At 47.4% G+C, this 18,852-nt stretch overlaps 1 protein-coding gene across 16 annotated transcripts in view; it reads right to left on the bottom strand.

Moving 5' to 3' along the window:
- Positions 1–18,852, bottom strand: part of MACF1 (microtubule actin crosslinking factor 1) — a 423,081-nt gene that overhangs the window by 75,980 nt on the left and 328,249 nt on the right. For all 16 annotated transcript variants that reach the window (XM_033953642.1, XM_033953648.1, XM_033953649.1 and 13 more), the window contains 8 exons: positions 3,135–3,257; positions 2,934–3,035; positions 2,744–2,845; positions 2,380–2,553; positions 2,138–2,293; positions 1,390–1,587; positions 1,040–1,168; positions 222–395 (listed from right to left, as the gene is read on the bottom strand). In XM_033953642.1, coding sequence (XP_033809533.1) covers positions 222–395; positions 1,040–1,168; positions 1,390–1,587; positions 2,138–2,293; positions 2,380–2,553; positions 2,744–2,845; positions 2,934–3,035; positions 3,135–3,257 — 1,158 coding nt within the window. The remainder of the gene's footprint in view (positions 1–221; positions 396–1,039; positions 1,169–1,389; positions 1,588–2,137; positions 2,294–2,379; positions 2,554–2,743; positions 2,846–2,933; positions 3,036–3,134; positions 3,258–18,852) is intronic.

Raw genomic sequence — 18,852 nt, 5'->3', positions numbered from 1 at the left:
GTTCATCCCCTTCACCTTCCGTACCAGTCATGCATTAGAATGTATAGAATTTGTATATAATTGTATAAAAGTATTTTGTTTCGCCCCCCCATTTAAAAAAAAAAAAAATGTTATACACATTGAAGCATTTGATATTGCATACATAACAAAATTTAATAAAACTTGAAATGCTCAACAAAAGGCGATACCATTAAAAGCTCTATTTTTCCCCACAGATTTACCTTTCTTTCCTCCATCTTGGCACTGACGACATGCCATTTCTGCTCCAGCAACGCCACGTTCTTCTCTGCATTTGAGTTGGATTCTGACTCAGTGCGGCTAAGCAACATCAGCTGTCCCTTGTCATTAAGCTGTTTATAGCGTTCCTCATTCGCCTTAAACGCTGCATACAATTCCTACACAGAAAACCAAGTAAAGTGTGAATTATTTGGGTTGTTTACTACTGTTCTCATTTTTCCCATTTTGCCGAAATGGAACAGCAGCTTCACCGAGTTTTCTACCTACATAAGATAAGGGTTGGGCACCCATTCAAATTTTGATTGCAACTGTGGTGAAAGATATTAATCCAAGACTTAATTTCTCAACCCAAAAAGTGGAAATATGGAGCTGGGAAAGAAGTAGCAGGAGAAGCATCTCCCCACCGCACACTGCCCAGAAGAGAGGAGCTCTTCTGGAGTCTGAAAAGAGGCAGGCCGGGCTGTTACCCTACAAATTAAGACCTGTGTTAATCTTTCAATAAGACAAGAAATCCCACCCATGTTCATCTCATTCAAAGGCCTGCAGGAAGAAGAAATTAGTTCTTACCTGCTCATTTTCGTTCCTCGAGTCTCTTCAGACCATTCCCAACTTACTGGGAATGGTCTGGAGAGATAAGGAAGAGCCACCATGCTTTTATTTTAATAAGCAGACAGCATGAGTCCATGACACTGCAAAATATAGTCTACAAGATGTCAATCCTCTGAAACTTGTCCTTAATCTCATGAAACTAATCAAAACCATTGACTGACTAGATAACTGAGGAGCAGTAAGAAGCCTTTACCATATGAGTAAGGAGCTGTTCCCGTGCAGTTTCTGGCAGCCCACCAGTGGCTTTAGGTAGAGACAGCTGATTTTCCACCTTGCTCAGCCACTGAAGGAAGTCCTCAATTTCACCGTGGAATCCTTGGGCCTGTCAGATCAGAAACTGTGAGAATCCCATTTTATGCCTATAGATCCCAACCTAACACTTCTGAATTATAAAATGGCATTCAAGCACAACAATTAACCAATACATTTCAGTCACCAGAAGCATTCTCCACCTTCAGAAGAAACACAGCACATACTAGAAACATAAAAACGGAATGCCTATCCCTGTTAGTTCTGAATCCCCTCCTCTCCCCATCTCTCCACCTGCTGCAGTGCCAATTCCAGCTGCTGCTCTCGATCGTCAGTCTTCCGGCACACAGATTCCCAGCTCTGGTTCAAATGCTGCAGCCTGGTCCTCAGACTGTTGGCATCATCTGCAGCACTGGACTCCAACAGCTCATTGCCAGCTCTGTTCACAGTCTCCACGGTTGTCTGGTGGGCCAGAACGTCATTCTTCAGCACCTACACAGAGGGGACCATCCTGGTAAATACCACCTAGAGCCACTTTAAGCCTGATTTGATCAAGATTTTCTTCCTTTATACTGCCACCTTGCTTCTCTAACACAAGCCTCTAAAATACTCTGTGGCAATTATTTTAAAGGGATAGAAAGGTACCAGCTTGAAGTTATTGGACAACTCAACATCCAGTCCAGTAGCACTAGGGAAAAGGAAGCAAGTTCAATAAAGGAATTTTACTGAAGATATGAAAGGTATTTTCACACTTCATGTCTGTGTAAAAGCAAGGAGGAATCAGGTTCACTTAAAAAGGATGAGAAGCTTTGGCACATGTTTCCAGCCTCGGGACTAAGCTGCAATGACCAAACTAAGGGTAAAAAGCCCTGGCTGTTCGGAAGTTTCCTAGTGCCAGAATCCCAGCACTGAACTGGAATAAAGGAGGCAAAACATTCCTTAGTTAGCAAGTGCAATTACTGCTACTGCCTCTACCAAGCAAGTGCATAAAACTTCCCTTAAAGCAGTGTAAACATTTTCATCTATTCTATGGAGGACTTACATGGTGTTTTGCGAGTTCTACTTCTAGGATCTTTGGATCCCCACTAATTGGTTTTTGGGCATCTAGGAGTTCTTCTGTGTGGGTCAGCCAGGTCAACACCTCGGCCAAAGCATGCTGGAACTGGCCAAGCGCCAGCAATGCAGCTTCCAACCTGTGCTGTGGGACAAGTGGTTAAAAAGACAAGGTCAGGCAGTTGAGAAAGGCTGGGGGAAGACCAGGGGAAAGACTGTGCTGCAGTTTACCTGTCTGTACAGAATCTTCTCACCCAGGTTCTCCCAGAGATGTTTCAGCTCTGTCAGTGGTTCCTGAATTAGTTCTCGATCAGTTTCGTCGATTGCTTTTTTCAGCATTAGTTCACCTTGGTGGTACAGTTTCTCCATCTCAATCTGCTGCTGGTAAACTTCCATTTTAAATTCCTAGCAAAAGTCAGCAGAATGAACGCATCAAATAGGCTGGCCTTATCCTCACCTTAGCTGCACCTTGCCAAAGATACCATAAGCATCTCCTTGCACACTGTGCCTATCTCTATCCTTCATTCGTATTCCCATTTTAAATTTGAATTTGACACATAGTACATTTGCCTGGAATGTTCCCAGGTCTTGGTACCTTCATCTCGTTAAGTTGCTCTTTCACGGTATTGAGGTCCGTGCCAACAGCCGGCATGTCGCAGAGTTTAATGACAGCATTATCTAGCCAGTCAAACATTGCCTGAAATGAAGACAAGAAAGTCACAACCAAACAGCCCCTATGACCTGCCAGCGTTCGAATCCTGAACATCTGGCATGATCCAATTTACCTGCAGTGTATCTTGATACTGTACTGAAGAGAGCATGGCTTCCTCAAGCTTCTCCAGCCTCTCTGTCCAGGTTTTGCTCAGGTTCTCCCAGGCATTATTCATCTGTAGGGGACAGCATAGGAATCTTCTATTAATGGGACATATGGTACATTGACAATAAACAAAACAAAACGTGCAGTGTTGAGAGGTAGTTCTACTTACTTCATCAAGACTTTTCTTCACCTCGGGTTTCTCCATTTCTCCACAAGCAAAAATCAAATCTGTTCCAAGAATGCGGATATATTCGAGTTCCTCATGGAGTCCATCAGCCTCCTCCTTTATAGTCTGAGGATACAGAGACAAGAAAAGATGAAACACCCTCTACTGTGTGTCTAATATGTAAAAACAAAACCTACTATGGTTAAGGTGTTCTTTTCTCCTGAGCAAGTTCGCACATTTTAAATAAGTATCCCAAAGTAAATATATTTGACCTGATACATGTTGTGGAACTGTCCAAGTGCCTTTTCAAGAAGTACCAAAATCCTCTCCTCAGATTTTCTTCTATATCCTGATTTTACAAGTTAGTACAGCAGACACAAAAATAATTTGAAATGCTTTAATTTCTTACAGATCCCCCTTTTTAACCCCTCACTTTCCCCATTTCTATTCTTTTAATTATTGTATGATGCTAAAATAATGATTAAGGATGTATTAAATATTATAGACTGCCTTCTACCATAAGCATCACAGCAGTTTACAAAAATAATCAATTACAGTTTCAGCAGAACTAAGTTTGCAGATGTTAAGCTGCTAATAATTAAGTATATCAAGAGCACATTTGCAATAGACCCACAGAAATATGAAGAAAACGGATCATGTGACTACCAAATTTTTTGAAAAAGCTAGAGAGACTGGGCTTTTCAGCTTGGAGACGAGATGACAGAGGAGATATGGTAAAAGATCTTGACCTCCTCACCGATCCAGCGGGCAGGCAGGAATCGAGGCAGGAGCCCGATCCTACAGGGGCGTTGAGCCGTTTCCGCCCCCCCCCCCCCCCGGGTCCAGCGGGGGCCTACTCTTAAAAAGCGAGCAGCGTGGAAGCTGCATATTTAAAAGATCTTGACCTCCTCACCGATCCAGCGGGCAGGCAGGAATCGAGGCAGGAGTCCGATCCTGCAGGGGCGTTAAGCCGTTTCCGCCCCCCCCCTGAGTCCAGCGGGGGCCTACTCTTAAAAAGCGAGCAGCGTGGAAGCTGCATATTTAAAAGATCTTGACCTCCTCACCGATCCAGCGGGCAGGCAGGAATCGAGGCAGGAACCTGATCCTGCAGGGGCGTTGAGCTGTTTCCGCCCCCCCCCCCCGAGCCCAGCGGGGGCCTACTCTTAAAAAGCGAGCAGCGCCAACGGCGCTCTTCCGTTCGGCGCGCCGGCAAAGGCGCACGGCAAAGGCGCGTGCGCCTTAGTGCGCGCCTTTGTGAAGCGACACTTGTTGAAGCGACAAAACGTTAAATCCTCAAAATAACCTGTATAACATGATAATTTGTTAGTACTGTTTATCTCCATAAGAACCTATACAGACTGATAAGTTGTTAGTACTGTTTATCTCCAAAACAATCTATACGTCCTCCTTATAGTCTGATAAGTTACTAGTACTGTCTATCTCCAAAATAACCTGTATAGCCTGATAAGTCAATAACCTGATAAGTTACTAGTACTGTCTATCCCCTAAATAACCTGACAAGCACAGACAAACTGCTATAGCTGACACTCTTATACTCCTTTGTTAGTTCTTCTTATTCCTACATAACTTTGATAGCATTCCCCCGAACCAGTAGGGACCCTCACAATTCAAAGAAGAGCTCCACTTCTCACAACAGTGGGAAGAAAAACTCACCCATCTCTGAACAAGATTGTTGGCGGTATATAAGAATAAAGTTATTATTATTATTAACTCACTACTGAAGGTCACAGACGCTACAGAACAAAAGGGAAAAAAATAAAATAAAAACGCCTCCTCCTCCACTAACCTCCCCACACCTCCCAAAACCTTTGCACATCACACCAGTTACCAAACAGCAGAACCTCCTGCACCCTACACAAAAATCACCATGCCTCCCAACTTTTCTACAAACGTACTCCTACATCTACTACTCTTCCTACTCCTAACCAACAGAAAAACAGAAGGTTATCACACATCCTCTATCCCAACCTTAACAGAATCCCATAGGTTCCCACTACCTACCAGAAAACTTTACTCACCCAGAAACCTGATAGATTGCTCCTCACTCAACCACATCAGCATACCAACCAGCTGGGGAAAAAGACCACCCCCAAAACCAAAGTCAGAAAACCGTAACCATCATCCACAAATCTCCTCCACCCAAACTGCTCACCCACTCCCCAAACTCTCAACATCTCATTATCCTGCGCATACATGAACATCAGATCAATAAGCACAAAAGCAGACCTCATTAAGGACTGGATAGTTAGAAAGCAACTAAGCTGCTTATTCCTATCCGAAACCTGGCTAACCTCGGAATCCGATCCCACCATCACAGAACTATGCCCTACGGGTTACAAAATAGAACTGATCTGCAGGAAAAAATAACATGGTGGAGGTCTAGCCATCATACTCAAAAACAACATCAATATAAAGACCCTAGACAAACACACCACCCCTCACCTAGATCTCCTAGCCTGTCAACTATCCAATGATTCTCTCACTGGAACACTAACACTAACTGGTGTTACTCAACACCAGGAAAATGGAATGATAACAAACAAGATATCGAAGAATTTATTTACCAGAACTCCCTAACCTCACCTCATAATCTAATCCTAGGAGATATAAACCTCCATCTTGAAGATCACACCTCTAAACAAGTAATAAATTTACTCTCATACCTCAAAGCACTGAGCTACCAGATCCTTAACCCCCAACCCACACACGAAAAAGGCCACCAACTAGATGTCGCTGCTTACATGACCCAACACCCCCACAAACCCGAAATCCATATCTCAAATGGGGCCTGGCACCCCTCACTCTGGTCAGACCACTATGAATACACCTTTAACATCAACTGGCCTCAAAGCATTAACAAACAACCGCCAAAAAAAACCTCCTTCAAAACACGCCAAAAAATCGAACCCCCCCACATTCAGGGATAAAGCAGACCACTCCATCACCAACACAGCCCCCAACGAATTCATATCCCAATGGCGAACCATAAGCGAAACCATCCTGAATGAACTAGCCCCAGAAAAACTAAAATTTAAAATATGTAGACCTTCTGATAAATGGTTAGACTCTGAACTCCTCCAATCAAAAAAGCTCTGCAGACAACTAGAGAGAGACTGGAAAAAAAATAAGAGCTTAGAACACACTAAAACAGCATGGAGAAATCAAATTAACCAATATAAAACCAAACTCAAGGAAAAACGGAAAGCCTACTACTCCAAAATGATAGGCACAAAAATCCCAGGCACAAAAAAGCTATTCAACCTAGTAAAGAACCTCACTGATACTAAACCTTATCTTGCCACTCAAGGTATCCACCCACCGACAGCCATCCACCTAGCAGACCACTTCAAAAACAAAATCACTAATATCAGAACCGCATTCATCAATACACCCACCCATCTCGAAAAGATAACAACAAACCCAACAACAGGTGAAGCCATCGTAGCAGACAGAAGCTGGTCCAACTTCCCAATCCTACTTTGGTCGGATATGAACCGACTCTACAATAAATACAGCCATGCCTCTAGCGAACTAAATAATTGCCCCACCTACCTGTTATCAAACGCCTCCACCACATTCAAAACCAACTTTATGTTATGGATTCAAACCACACTAACAGAAGGCCAATTCCCATAGGACCTAGGAGAGATCTTAATCACCCCAATCATGAAAGATCACAAAGGCCCAATAGATAGCCCCTCCAACTACAGACCTATCGCTTCAATTCCAATATACGTCAAAATAATAGAAGGCCTAGTCACACAATACCTCACAAACTACCTGGAAAAACATAACCTACTCCACCCCTCACAATCAGGATTTCGAACTAACCATAGTACAGAAACACTACTAGTCTCTCTTCTAGATACAGCCCGGCAACACGTCAGTAAAGGAAAAAAGATGATACTAATACAACTTGACCTCTCTGCAGCATTTGACCTAGTTGACCACACCATATTACTACAGATACTCGACGCCATAGGGATCTCAGGCAAAGTTTAGAATTGGTTTCAAGGGTTCCTCAAATCAAGAACCTATAGGGTAAATTACAATGATATCAAATCAGAGCCATGGGCAAATCCCTGCGGAGTTCCACAAGGATCACCTCTCTCACCTACACTCTTCAACCTCTTTATCTCCTCCCTAGGAGCCACCTTAGATAACCTAAATGTCACATCCTTTAGCTACGCAGACGACATCACCATACTCCTCCCCTTTGACCCATCAGAGCCCACCACCACCGCAAAGCTGGAAACAACCCTACAGTAGAAAAATGGATGATGGATCACAAACTAAAACTAAACTCAGAAAAAAAAAAATTCCTCCTGCTCGAAAAAGCCAAATCTCCTACCATCACAGAACTGATAATCAAAAATACCAAATACCCAATACAACCCGAACTAAAACTACTAGGAGTTACCATAGACAGATGTTGCACAATGCAGTTCCAAATCAACAAGACGACCCAGAAAGCTTTCCTAACCAAGAGAAACCTACGCAAAATCAGAAAATTCTTCAACCAAACACAATTCAGACTAGTCGTACAATCCCTAGTCTTAGGTCTGCTGGACTATTGCAACTCCCTATATCTTCCTTGTCCAGCCATTATGATAAAGCAACTCCAGACCATACAAAACACTGCCCTCAGACTGATCTACTCACTTAGAAAATATGATCACATAACAACCGCCTTCTTAGACTCCCACAGGCTACCCATACAAGCACGAATTCAATTCAAATTCCACTGCCTATTATTCAAAGCAGTACAAGGCTCTTCCCCATCCTACCTAAACAACCGCTTAAACCAGATCTCCACCACAAGACACAGAAGAACCCCGAATCCTTTTGCCTTCCCTCCACTCAAAGGCACACAACGCAAGAAAATGTTTGACAACCTTCTGGCAACACAAGCAGCAAAACTCAACCATTCCATCTCCAACCTGCTGACAACATCGGACGACTTCAAAACATTCCGTAAAGAAATCAAAACCCTGCTTTTTAAAAAATTCATCCAAAAACCTTAAACCCACTTCACCTACCTCCAGCTAAGTTCACCTACCTCCAGATAATTCACCTACCTCCACTGAATTCATCTACCACCAGATAATCCTCCCCCAAATATCACACCTAATCACCCTTCAAGTAAACAGACCCCTAAAAAAGATTGTAATCTTGCCTACTCTAACTGTATTCCATTTGCTAATACACACAGCTAGGCACTGTCAGTTTACTATCCAACCCGTAAGATCCCCTAGAAAAAAAAAAAAAAAAAATTGTATCCTCACTGGAAAATGTCCAGTAAAATCCTCTGTAATGTGATCATCACTGGAAATGTCCAGTCAAATCTTTTGTAATCCGCCTTGAACTGCAAGGTATAGGCGGAATAGAAATCCGTAATGTAATGTAAAAGCAGTTAGTTTAGCAGGGTTTAAAAAAAGTTTGGACAAGTCTATAAGCCATTATAAGATGGACTTGGGAAAATTCATTGTTTATTATTGGGATAAGCAGCATAAAATTTGTTTCACTCTTTTGGGAACTTGTCAGGTACTTGTAACCTGGATCTGGGCTCGATGGATCAGTGATCTTTTCTAGTAAAGGCGATGCTAATATTATAGAGCTCTACAAAATCCTTAGTGGAGTGCAACAGGTAAACACAAATTGATTGTTTAGTCTTTCAAAAAGCAAAAACACCAGGGACTATATAATGAAGCTACACAGTAATATTTTTAGAACAGGAGAAAATCATTTTTCACTCAATGCATAGTTAAGCTCTGGAGTAGAGAGAGGTCTGCACGATAATGGGGATTACGGGAACCGTGCGGGGATGGACACTAGTTCTCCGGGATTCCCATGGAAATGCCAGCCTACCTTTGTTCCAATGTTCCCTCTAAGCTGCTTCGATCCCTCAGCGCACCTGATGCTGATTGCCACTCACATGGGAGAGCTCTGTACATCCACCATTCAGGGAGACAGAGTTGGAGCTTGATGGCCAATCATGAGCACTTCTTTGTAGAAGTCCTCCCCGACTGGTGGATGTGCAGAGCTCTCCCAGTAGTGAGCCTTGGCGTGAGACCTCCCCTCAAGAATCTCGTTGGCTCAAGCCTGCCACCACTCACTGCGGTTGTGCAGAGGAGCGCGGGAGAGATTGGGCAGCATAACTGTGCAGCTCCGGAGCCAGACTACACTGCATTAAACTGTATGTCATGTCTTTGTATTCTGTTTGTATACGTCTATTATTTTAAATATTGTATTTCATTTTTATTATTGTAAATCGCTTAGAATTCAAGATAGGATTTAATAAAATTTTAAATAAACTTGGAAACTTGCTTCAGCCCAGCAGGCACAAACATTAAATATGTAACGTAAAAAAAAAAAAAAAAAAGAGCGGAGAGGGAAAAGAATTGCTGCATCGGTCATCTTCTTTCTGCCTTCAATCTACTTCTTTGGGATAGCATTTTGTTGATATGCCAACCCCACCCGCCTGGGGAGAGGGAGGGAGAAGGGGTATTGGTTTTATGCCTGTTCAGGCAGATGTCTGACTTTGTTTTGAATTTTCTGTAAAACTCAATTAAAACTAAAATCAAAACTGTCATAAATAATTGCTGCTTTTTATGGGGACAGGTAATATTTATGAGGGGATTCCTCACGGGGATGGAGGAGATTCTGGTGGGAACAGGCGGGGATGGGTGGAATTCTGGTGGGGACAGGTGGGATTTCTGTCCCTGCGCAACTCTCTACTCTGGAGCTTGCTGCTAGAGGATGTGGTAAAAGCAGTTAGCATAAATGGGTTTAAAAAGGGTTGGGCTAATTTCCTGGAGACCTGGGGAAAGCCACAGCTTATCCTTGGGGTCAGTCGCATGGAATCTTGCAGCTACTTGGGATTCTGTCAAGTACTTGTGACCTGGCTTGGCCGCAGGATACTGGGCTAAATGGGCCTTAAGAATAATAATACTGGGTCAGACTAATGTTCTTATGTAACACAATCTGATAAAAACTGGGTTTAACAAGCCATTTATCCTTTGCTTCCTACCCGAGGATATAAGATGAATCATGAAAATATGGCAGCATTGATTGACAGCATCATCCAGCTTTCCCCTTTTGATTAACTCCAGTGAATATCAAAAACTGGGAACCAATTAAAACCTCCGAACTTCATCTCAAAATATGTATTCAAAATGATGCAAACAAAGCAAAGAGAGTGACAAAGCATAAGCACTGGTTGCAAGTTTTAAGATTATAAAATGGGGTTTGAGTACTGTTTATGAGAGTAAAGGGCTCTGGAACATTGTCTTTGAAGCGTGATGATGGGTTCCTGATTAGAGAATGACACGGTGGCGGTTTACCCACGGCCACCGCGTTTAGCCGCAGGTAACCCACCAAAACGGGGAACGAAAACTAGCAGTCGCTGCAGAGACAAGGCCATTCACCGCCCCGTGGAACGGTGAATGGTCTTGTCCCCGCAGTGAGGCATGAAGGATCGCGTGGTCCCCGCAGCCTACACCCACCTGCCCAATCGATCCTAGTGATTAGCCAGCTCTCTCCCTTCTCCTCACCTTAGTTTGTAGGTTTTCTTTTTCAGCGACCCGCACGCTATCAAAGATCTGCGCACCCGCTGCTGCTCAGTTTCGATCTTTTGCTCTGACGCAACCGGAAACAGGAAGTTGCAGCAGAGCAGAAGATGGAACACTGAGCAGCCGCGCGTGCGCGGCTCTTTGGGAAAGCATGCAGGTCGCCAAAAAAGAAAGCCTGCAACTAAGGTGAGGAGAAGGGAGAGAACTGGCTAAACACTAGGATCGATTGGGCAGGCGGGTGGGGGCTACGGGGACCGTGCGATCGCCCATGTTCCCGGCTTAAACTGGAAGGAGGGAGTGAAAGGGAAAAGGATTCTGGGCCAAGGGGATGAAGACGGAAAGAAAAACCCACAGCAGGAAAGAAAGGGAAGGACAGGCAGGTGAGCCAGATGCTAGAAGGGGGGGGAGAGGGGGGGGAGGAGGGGAAGAAAGAGGGAAAAAAGCTAGATGGGGTTGAAAAGAAGAGACACACTGGTATGGAAGAGGAAGATAGGGGAAATCTGGACACAGGAAGGAGAAATTAGGTTCTTACCTGCTAATTTACTTTCTTTAGCTTCTCCAGACCAGTAGAGGTTAATCTTTACGAATGGGTATATATCCAATCATGACCAGCAGGTGGAGACTGAAAACAAAACTGTGGGACAGTATATAATATACTCCCTTCTCTATTTACATCAGTCTGCCGAATAGCCAAGCAGAACTAAGAACTGGAAAACAGAAAGAAAACAATACTCCGAACAGGAGTAACAAATAACATACCCAAATGCTGTTGGAAAATGCAGAGGAGAAATACCAGAAGGAAAATGTCCCCACAGCTCGCCAGCTAAGCCAGCCGAGCCACAGCCGCTGTTCTTTAATTCTCCCCGGCCCTAGAAAAATACTAGAACCCGCAGCAAAAAACCAAAAACTGCCCGCAAAACAGCCCCAACAACAACAACAACAGACAGGGTAAGGAACTCTACTGGTCTGGAGAAGCTAAAAGAAAGTAAATTAGCAGGTAAGAACCTAATTTCTCCTTCTTTAGCACTCTCCAGACCAGTAGAGGTTAATCTTTACGAATGGGACGTACCAAAGCAGTCCATCACACGGGCGGGACCCCCAAAGGGCTGACACCAGAACACACACTCCGAACACCGCGTCCTGACGCGCCAGAACATCTACCCGAAAGGGTCTGACAAAGGAATACAAGGAAGACCAAAACCGCAGCCTTACAAATGTCCACTGGAGGCACGAGCGACGACTCAGCCCAAGAAGCCGCCTGACCCCGAGTAGAATGAGCTTTGAGAAACTCCGGAATGGGCTGCTACCCCAGAAGAGAAGCGGAAGCAATAGTCTTCTTGATCTAGCATGCAATAGTAGCCTTAGAAGCGCCAGCCCCCCTAAGAGGACCAGTCAGAAGGACAAAGAGATGATTTTATTTCCTGATCTCCTGGGTCCACTGCACATAAGAGCGAAGGACCCGACCAACATCCAACTTGCGCAGCTGTCTTTGCTCAGAAGAGCCCTCCCAACTACCCAAGACCAGGAGGACCACAGATTGATTGACATGAAAAGGAAAAACTACTTTCGGCAGAAAAGGAAGGAACAGGCCTCAAGACAACCTGCTCCCTAGAAAACTCCAAGAAGGGAGCCCTACAAGAGAAAACCTGTAGCTCAGAAACACGCCTAGCGGAAGAAATGTCCACCAAAAAGACCGTCTTCAGAGTAAGGTCCTTCAAAGAGCAGCCGCCCAACGGTTCAAAGGGCGGGTGCATCAGAATAGAGAGAACCAGACTGAGATTCCAAGAGGGAACAGAGGACCGCACGGGAGGCCTGAGCACCTTGGCCGCCCGCAAAAAGCGAATCACATCAGGAATGGTTGTCAAACGCTGACCTGTCACAAACCCCCGAAAGGCTGACAAGGCCACAAGCTGAACCCGGAGAGAAGCCGAAGCCAGGCCTCTATCCAGGCCATCTTGCAAGAACTCTAGGATGTTAGGCACAGAAACGCGAAGAGAGATCACTCCCCGCTCCTGGCACCACCCCTCAAAGAAGTGCCAAATCCACACAGAAGCCTGAGAGGTAGAAAGCCTTCAGGACCACAAAAGTGTAGAAATCACCCTATCTGAATACCCCTTCTTACCAAGGCGACCCCTTTCAAAAGCCAAGCCGTAAGACAGAAGGGAGACGGGTCGAACATGGGAATGGGACCCTGCGTCAGAAGGTCGTCCAAGGGAGGCAGAGGAAGAGGATCCGCCACCAGAGTGTCACCAAATCTGCGTATCACGGATGTCAAGGCCAATCTGGAGCCACCAGAACCACCAGACCCGGATGGCGAACAATGCGGAGAAGAACTCTGCCCACTAATGGCCACGGAGGGAACATGCACAACAGCCCCTCTGTTGGCCATGGTTGAACCAGAGCATCCAGACCCACTGCCAGTCCATCCCTGAGACGACTGAAGAAGCGGAACACCTCGGCATTGCCACTCGTGGCCATCAGGTCCATCAGGGACTGACCCCCAAGCCCGCATTATCAACTGAAAAGCCACGGGGCTGAGACACCACTCTCTGGGATCTAAGATGTGACTGAGGAAGTTTGCCTGAACATTCTCCACCCCAGCCATGTGAGAGGCCGAGAGGTCCAGAAGGCGTGACTCCGCCCCAAAGCATGAGCCGAGCCGCCTCCTCCGCCACCTGAGCGCTCTTGGTGCCTCAACGATTGACATAAGCCACCGCTGTGGCATTGTCAGACAGGACTCTGACCGACTTGCCCATCAAGAGGGAGTGGAAGGCTAACAGCGCCAGAGGGACGGCTCTGGTCTCCAACACGTTGATCGACCAGGACGCCTCCTCCATGGACCAGGTGCCCTGAGCTGAGTGACCTAGACACTGAGCCCCCCCAACCGAGGAGACTGGCATCCGTGAGAAGCACCGTCCACTGCGATAGACCCAGACTCATCCTCTGGACCAGATGAGAGGTCTGGAGCCACCAAAGAAGACTGCAGAGCGCCAAGCCTCGCAGAGGGACAGGGACCTCCAAACTGTGCCTCTGGGGTGATCACCTACGGAGCAGAGCATACTTAAGAGACACATGTGGGCCCGCGCCCACTTCACAACATCCAGGAACGCTGCCATCGACCCCAAGACTTGGGAGGAAAGCCTGCGCCCGAGGACACCGGGACGCCAAAAGAAGGCAAATCTGAGATTGCAATTTGCTTACCCGGGCCTCTGGAAGGAAGACCTTCCCCAAGGAGGTGTCGAATAGAACCCCAAGGTACTCCAGATGCTGAGCGGGGACCAACCGACTCTTGGAAAGGTTGACCACCCAGCCCAGTGACCGGAGAAACTCAACCACCCGAGCCGTAACTCGGGCACTCTCCTGCAACGACTTCGCCCGAAACAACCAGTCATCCCAGTAGGGGTGCACCAGAATGCCCTCCGACTGCAATGCCGCCGTGACGACCACCATCAACTTGGTGAACGTCCGGGGAGTCGTGGCCAGGCCCAAGGGAAGCACACAGAACTGATAGTGCAGACCCAACATCGCAAAGCAAAGAAAGAGCTGAGGAGAGGCCCGAATGGAAACAGGCAAGTAGGCCTCCGCCAGAGCGAGAGAAGTCAGGAACACTCCCGGCTGAACCGCCAGAAGGACAGACTGCAGTGTGTCCATATGAATAAAAGGGAATTCTGAGAGTCCTGTTGACCTCAGGTTAAACCAAGGATGGGCCGAAAGGTCTCCCTCCCTTTAGGGCCCCACAAAGGAAATGGCGTACCAGCCGATACCGCACTCCTGAGGGGACACTGGACAACTGCTTTGAGATCTAGCAAGCGCTGAAGGGTCTGGCGAAAGGCTAGTGTCTCCCATGCCACCTGATATGGAGAGGCTAGATATGATCCGGCAGAGAGCGGGCAAAATTCAAGTACATAACCGTCCCGCACCACCACCAGGACCCACTGATCGTACGTGATCTCGGCCCACTTGGGAAACAAGTTGCGAAGCCGGGCACTGGCAAAGAGCCATCGCGCAGGACGGGCAGCAGGGGAACCGGGGGGGAACTCCCAGCCCCCCGATGGGCCCCCTGAAAGGACTGCATGCGCTAAGCCAACCGACCCTGGGGAAAAACCGGAAGCCTGGAAAGAAGCAGTCCCATGCCCCAGGCGAAACTTGCGAAATTCCCGCAGACGCCCCTGGGCAATGCCAACCCGAGACGCCGGGCGGGCACGGTCCTCAGGCAGACGGGGCACCTCAGAGTCCATCAGAGTCTGAACCACCGGATCTAAGTCCTCTCCAAACAAAAACAACCCTCGAAAGGGAAATTTTGGGAAGTTCAGTTCTGGACGCGGCAACTGCCGACCAAGCACGAAGCCACAAGGTACAGCGTGCGGCCACCAAAAGTCCCAGACTTAGCTGCACCAAGTCACAAAGAACAACCGAGAGGAACGAGGCAGTCATCTCAATCTTCACCACCTCCTGATCCACTAAGGACCAGTCATCAGACTCATGATCCAGGACACACTCAGACCACCGAAACACGGTGCGAGCCACCAGCCCCACACAAATAGCCGCCTGGACCCCCAAGGCAGAGACATCAAAATTATACTTAGCAGTGTCTCTAACATACGCTCCTCAGAGACCCTAAGAGCAGAACTGTCCATAACAGGCACGGTATGCCGCTTAGGAAGTGCCGAGACCACCGCGTCCCCCATTGGCGAAATTAAGGTAGCCCTATCCCCCTCCGGGATGGGATACCCATGAGCCAAGGCGCACACCAAATGAAACGGCGCCCGTAGGCCACTGCGCCAGCACAAAATCCCGAAAATCCAGACGCACAGGAAAAGAGCGGGAAACAGGACAGACCCCCTGAAGCAGAGGGGCCCCATACGCGGGGGTCTCCGGTGGTGCAACTTCAAAAATGCAGCACCAAGGAGACCTGCTACATCAGGTCTAAAAACTCATCCCTCTGAATAAAAAGCGCACCACGGACGCATCTGCTCTGGAAGACGGGAAACCCACCGCCCCACTGCCAGCGGGCGTCCCCTCTAGAGGATCCTGGAAGCCCACCAAAGCGGCCAGGTCCTCAATCATGCCAACACGCTCCTCCGACCACCAATTTGTAATCCAAGCCCCCCCGCGGGCGCTTAGATGAGGGAGGAGGAAGAGGGGACGCCAAACGAAAAGAGGGAGGCAAAGCCATAGGGGGCGCGGAGGGAAACCACCCCCGAAACCCCCCAGGTGCACGTGGGACCCCCAATTATCTGCACAAAGAAAGAAATTAAATTGGGGGCAAAAAACCCCCTGGGGGTCCCCAGGGACTCCCTGCCCCAGCAGGGGTCCTTGCTGAAACCTGCCCCTGTGTTTGCAATACAGGGGGAAGGTCACCTGAGGTTGCAGACAAAATGGAGGGGCTAGACAAAGAAAATGGCGAAGTTCCCGCCAAAAATGCTCCCTCCATGGCCTGTAGCGGCTGAGAAGCCTGAACAGTCCCAGCCGCTAAAACAGGCAAGTCGGCATCAGCTGTCAAAAAATCAGCTGAGAGGGAATCCTTCGGGGAATCCCTCCGTGGGCGGTTGGGGAAGACCAGGCTTCCCCCACTGCTCCCAGCCGACTCGCGAGGCACCATCGGCGGGGAGCTCTGGGCGCCTGCAGCCGCTGCCGACGGAGCTCCACCACCTCACCGGCCCAAACCGCCGAGTTCAGGCCGGCCGCGAGTGCCTCGTGGCTGGACCAAATTGTGTCCCACTCCCCCGGAGAAGGGCACAATGGCTCCATATGCGACCTAGCTAGAAACAAAGTGCCGGTTAGATGAAAAAATACAGTAAAATACAGTAAACTGACAGGGAAGCAACCCTGCAGACCGGCACTACCTCAGGATTTTTTTTTTTTTTTTACAGAACAGACTCCACAGGCTCTCGAAGCAATATGCCTTGCTTGATTTAGGGGGCAAGGCTTACTACTGAGGCTCCTCTAAAAAAATGTGGGGAGGTGGAGGAAGTGGGGGGAGGGACCCCGCTCGAGACCCGCCGGGTTTGACACCCCCGAGGTCGGACAGACCCCCAAACAGGGCCCGCCCAAGCTCCGTCCGGCCAAAAACAGGGACTATAAACCCCCTAAACAAATTCCAACAGCCCTACCAAGGGAGATGGGTACAGATCACATCAACACCTGCTGGAGACTGAAAGAAGACTGATGTAAATAGAGAAGGGAGTATATTATATACTGTCCCACAGTTTTGTTTTCAGTCTCCATCTGCTGGTCATGATTGGATATATACCCATTCGTAAAGATTAACCTCTACTGGTCTGGAGAGTGCTAAAGAAGGTAACAGAAAGAGGGGAAATTATGTGCATGGGGCATAGGGACAGAGACATAAAGGGGACATGCCATGGGGATGGTATATGGACACGGGGGGGGGCAATGGCAGATACATAGGGGAGATATTAGAAATGGGGAAAATAGGAGCACAGAAGCGAGATGGTTTGTGGGGATGGGACAGGGACCGAGCTCGCAGGCTCCAGTGGCTTGCACAAATTACATTGTAACGTGCCATGAAAATAAGAGGGAGGAAGGTAGATAGATAGGCCACGCGAGAGGAGCTGAAGGGTGGTAGAAAGGAACAGATGGTGGGAGGGAGGGAAGGGTGATGATGGAAAGGAATAGGACAGACATTGAAGGAGGGTGGAGAGGAACAGACCCTGAAGGGAAATGTGGAAGACAGAGTGGGAAGAAGACAGAAGCCAGACTATGGGGGAGCAGAGGGAAGAAGATGGGTGCTAAACCAATTGGGGGGGGAGGGTGAAGGGAGAGGCACAGTAACAGCAAATGGAAGACGCAGAGAGAAGACACACAGTGGATGGAAGGAATTGAATGAGAAGATGTGGAAAGCAGAAACCAGACAACAAAGTTAGGAAAAAAAATTATATTTATTTATTTATTTTTTGCTTTAGGATAAAGTAGTATATTAGTTGTGTTGATAAAAATTTATAAACAAAGCCTGCCAGCTGAACATCTCTTTCTCTAGTTCAGCAGCAGGAACTTTGATTTATAAGAAAGGAATAAGCTAAATATTACAGTACTAAGGCTTATATGGATGCAGCGGGAATGGTGACGGGGTGGTGAATGGGATGGCAGTGGCGGTGATGGGGCGGTGAAAGGGATGGCAGTGACGGTGACGGGGCGGTGCAGAGGATGGTGGGCCGGGGATGGGGACAGATTTTTTCCCCGTGTCATTCTCTATCTCTGATGTCCTTTCCTCCCCAGGAGCCCAAAACGGGTTACAAGGAAACATATACAGGATCAATGACACATCAGCTACAGGTGTTATTCTTTGCATTTTTGTGTCATTTTGAAGAAAGTTAACTCCGTTGCACACATCTAACAGGTTTTAATTCTTCAGCAAAGCAAATTTGGACATTAAGCTGGTTCAACAGCACACAAGATAGGCTGTCTCAGTGTCTTCATATTTTACTTGCCAATAAGTTGTTGTGCTAGCTGGATTCTTCAAAATACCAAACTAGACGTGTGTTGTATCCGATTGCTTCCTCTCCTAAAGCAATGTTACTTACCGTAACAGTTGTTATCCAGGGACAGCAGGCAGCTATTCTCACTAGTGGGTGATGTCATCCGACAGAGCCCCGATACGGACATCTTGCAAGCATGTCTTGCTTGAAGAAACTCAGAAGTTTCGAGATGCCCACACCGCGCATGCGCCAGTGCCTTCCCGCCCGATGTACCGGGCGTGTCTCCTCAGTTCAGGTAGCTAGCCTGAGAAGCCAACCCAGGGGAGGTGGGTGGGACGTGAGAATAGCTGCCTGCTGTCCCTGGATAACAACTGTTACGGTAAGTAACATTGCTTTATCCCAGGACAAGCAGGCAGGTATTCTCACTAGTGGGTGACCTCCAAGCTAACCCCAATGGGATGGTGGGAGAGTTGGCAACTTAAGAGAACAAATTTTGTAACACTGTTTGGCCAAACTGTCCATCCCGTCTGGAGAAAGTATCCAGACAATAATGAGAGGTGAATGTATGAACCGAGGACCAAGTGGCAGCCTTACAAATCTCCTCAATCGGTGTCGATCTGAGGAAGGCAACAGAGGCTGCCATTGCTCTGACCTTATGGGCTGTGACCTTACAGGGAAGGGATAATCCAG

This window comes from Geotrypetes seraphini, chromosome 8 (genome assembly GCF_902459505.1).
Source record: "Geotrypetes seraphini chromosome 8, aGeoSer1.1, whole genome shotgun sequence".
Taxonomy (NCBI): Eukaryota; Metazoa; Chordata; class Amphibia; order Gymnophiona; family Dermophiidae; genus Geotrypetes; species Geotrypetes seraphini.
The sequence above is the reverse complement of the archived record's forward strand: the minus strand, read 5'-3'. Positions and strand labels throughout refer to the sequence as shown.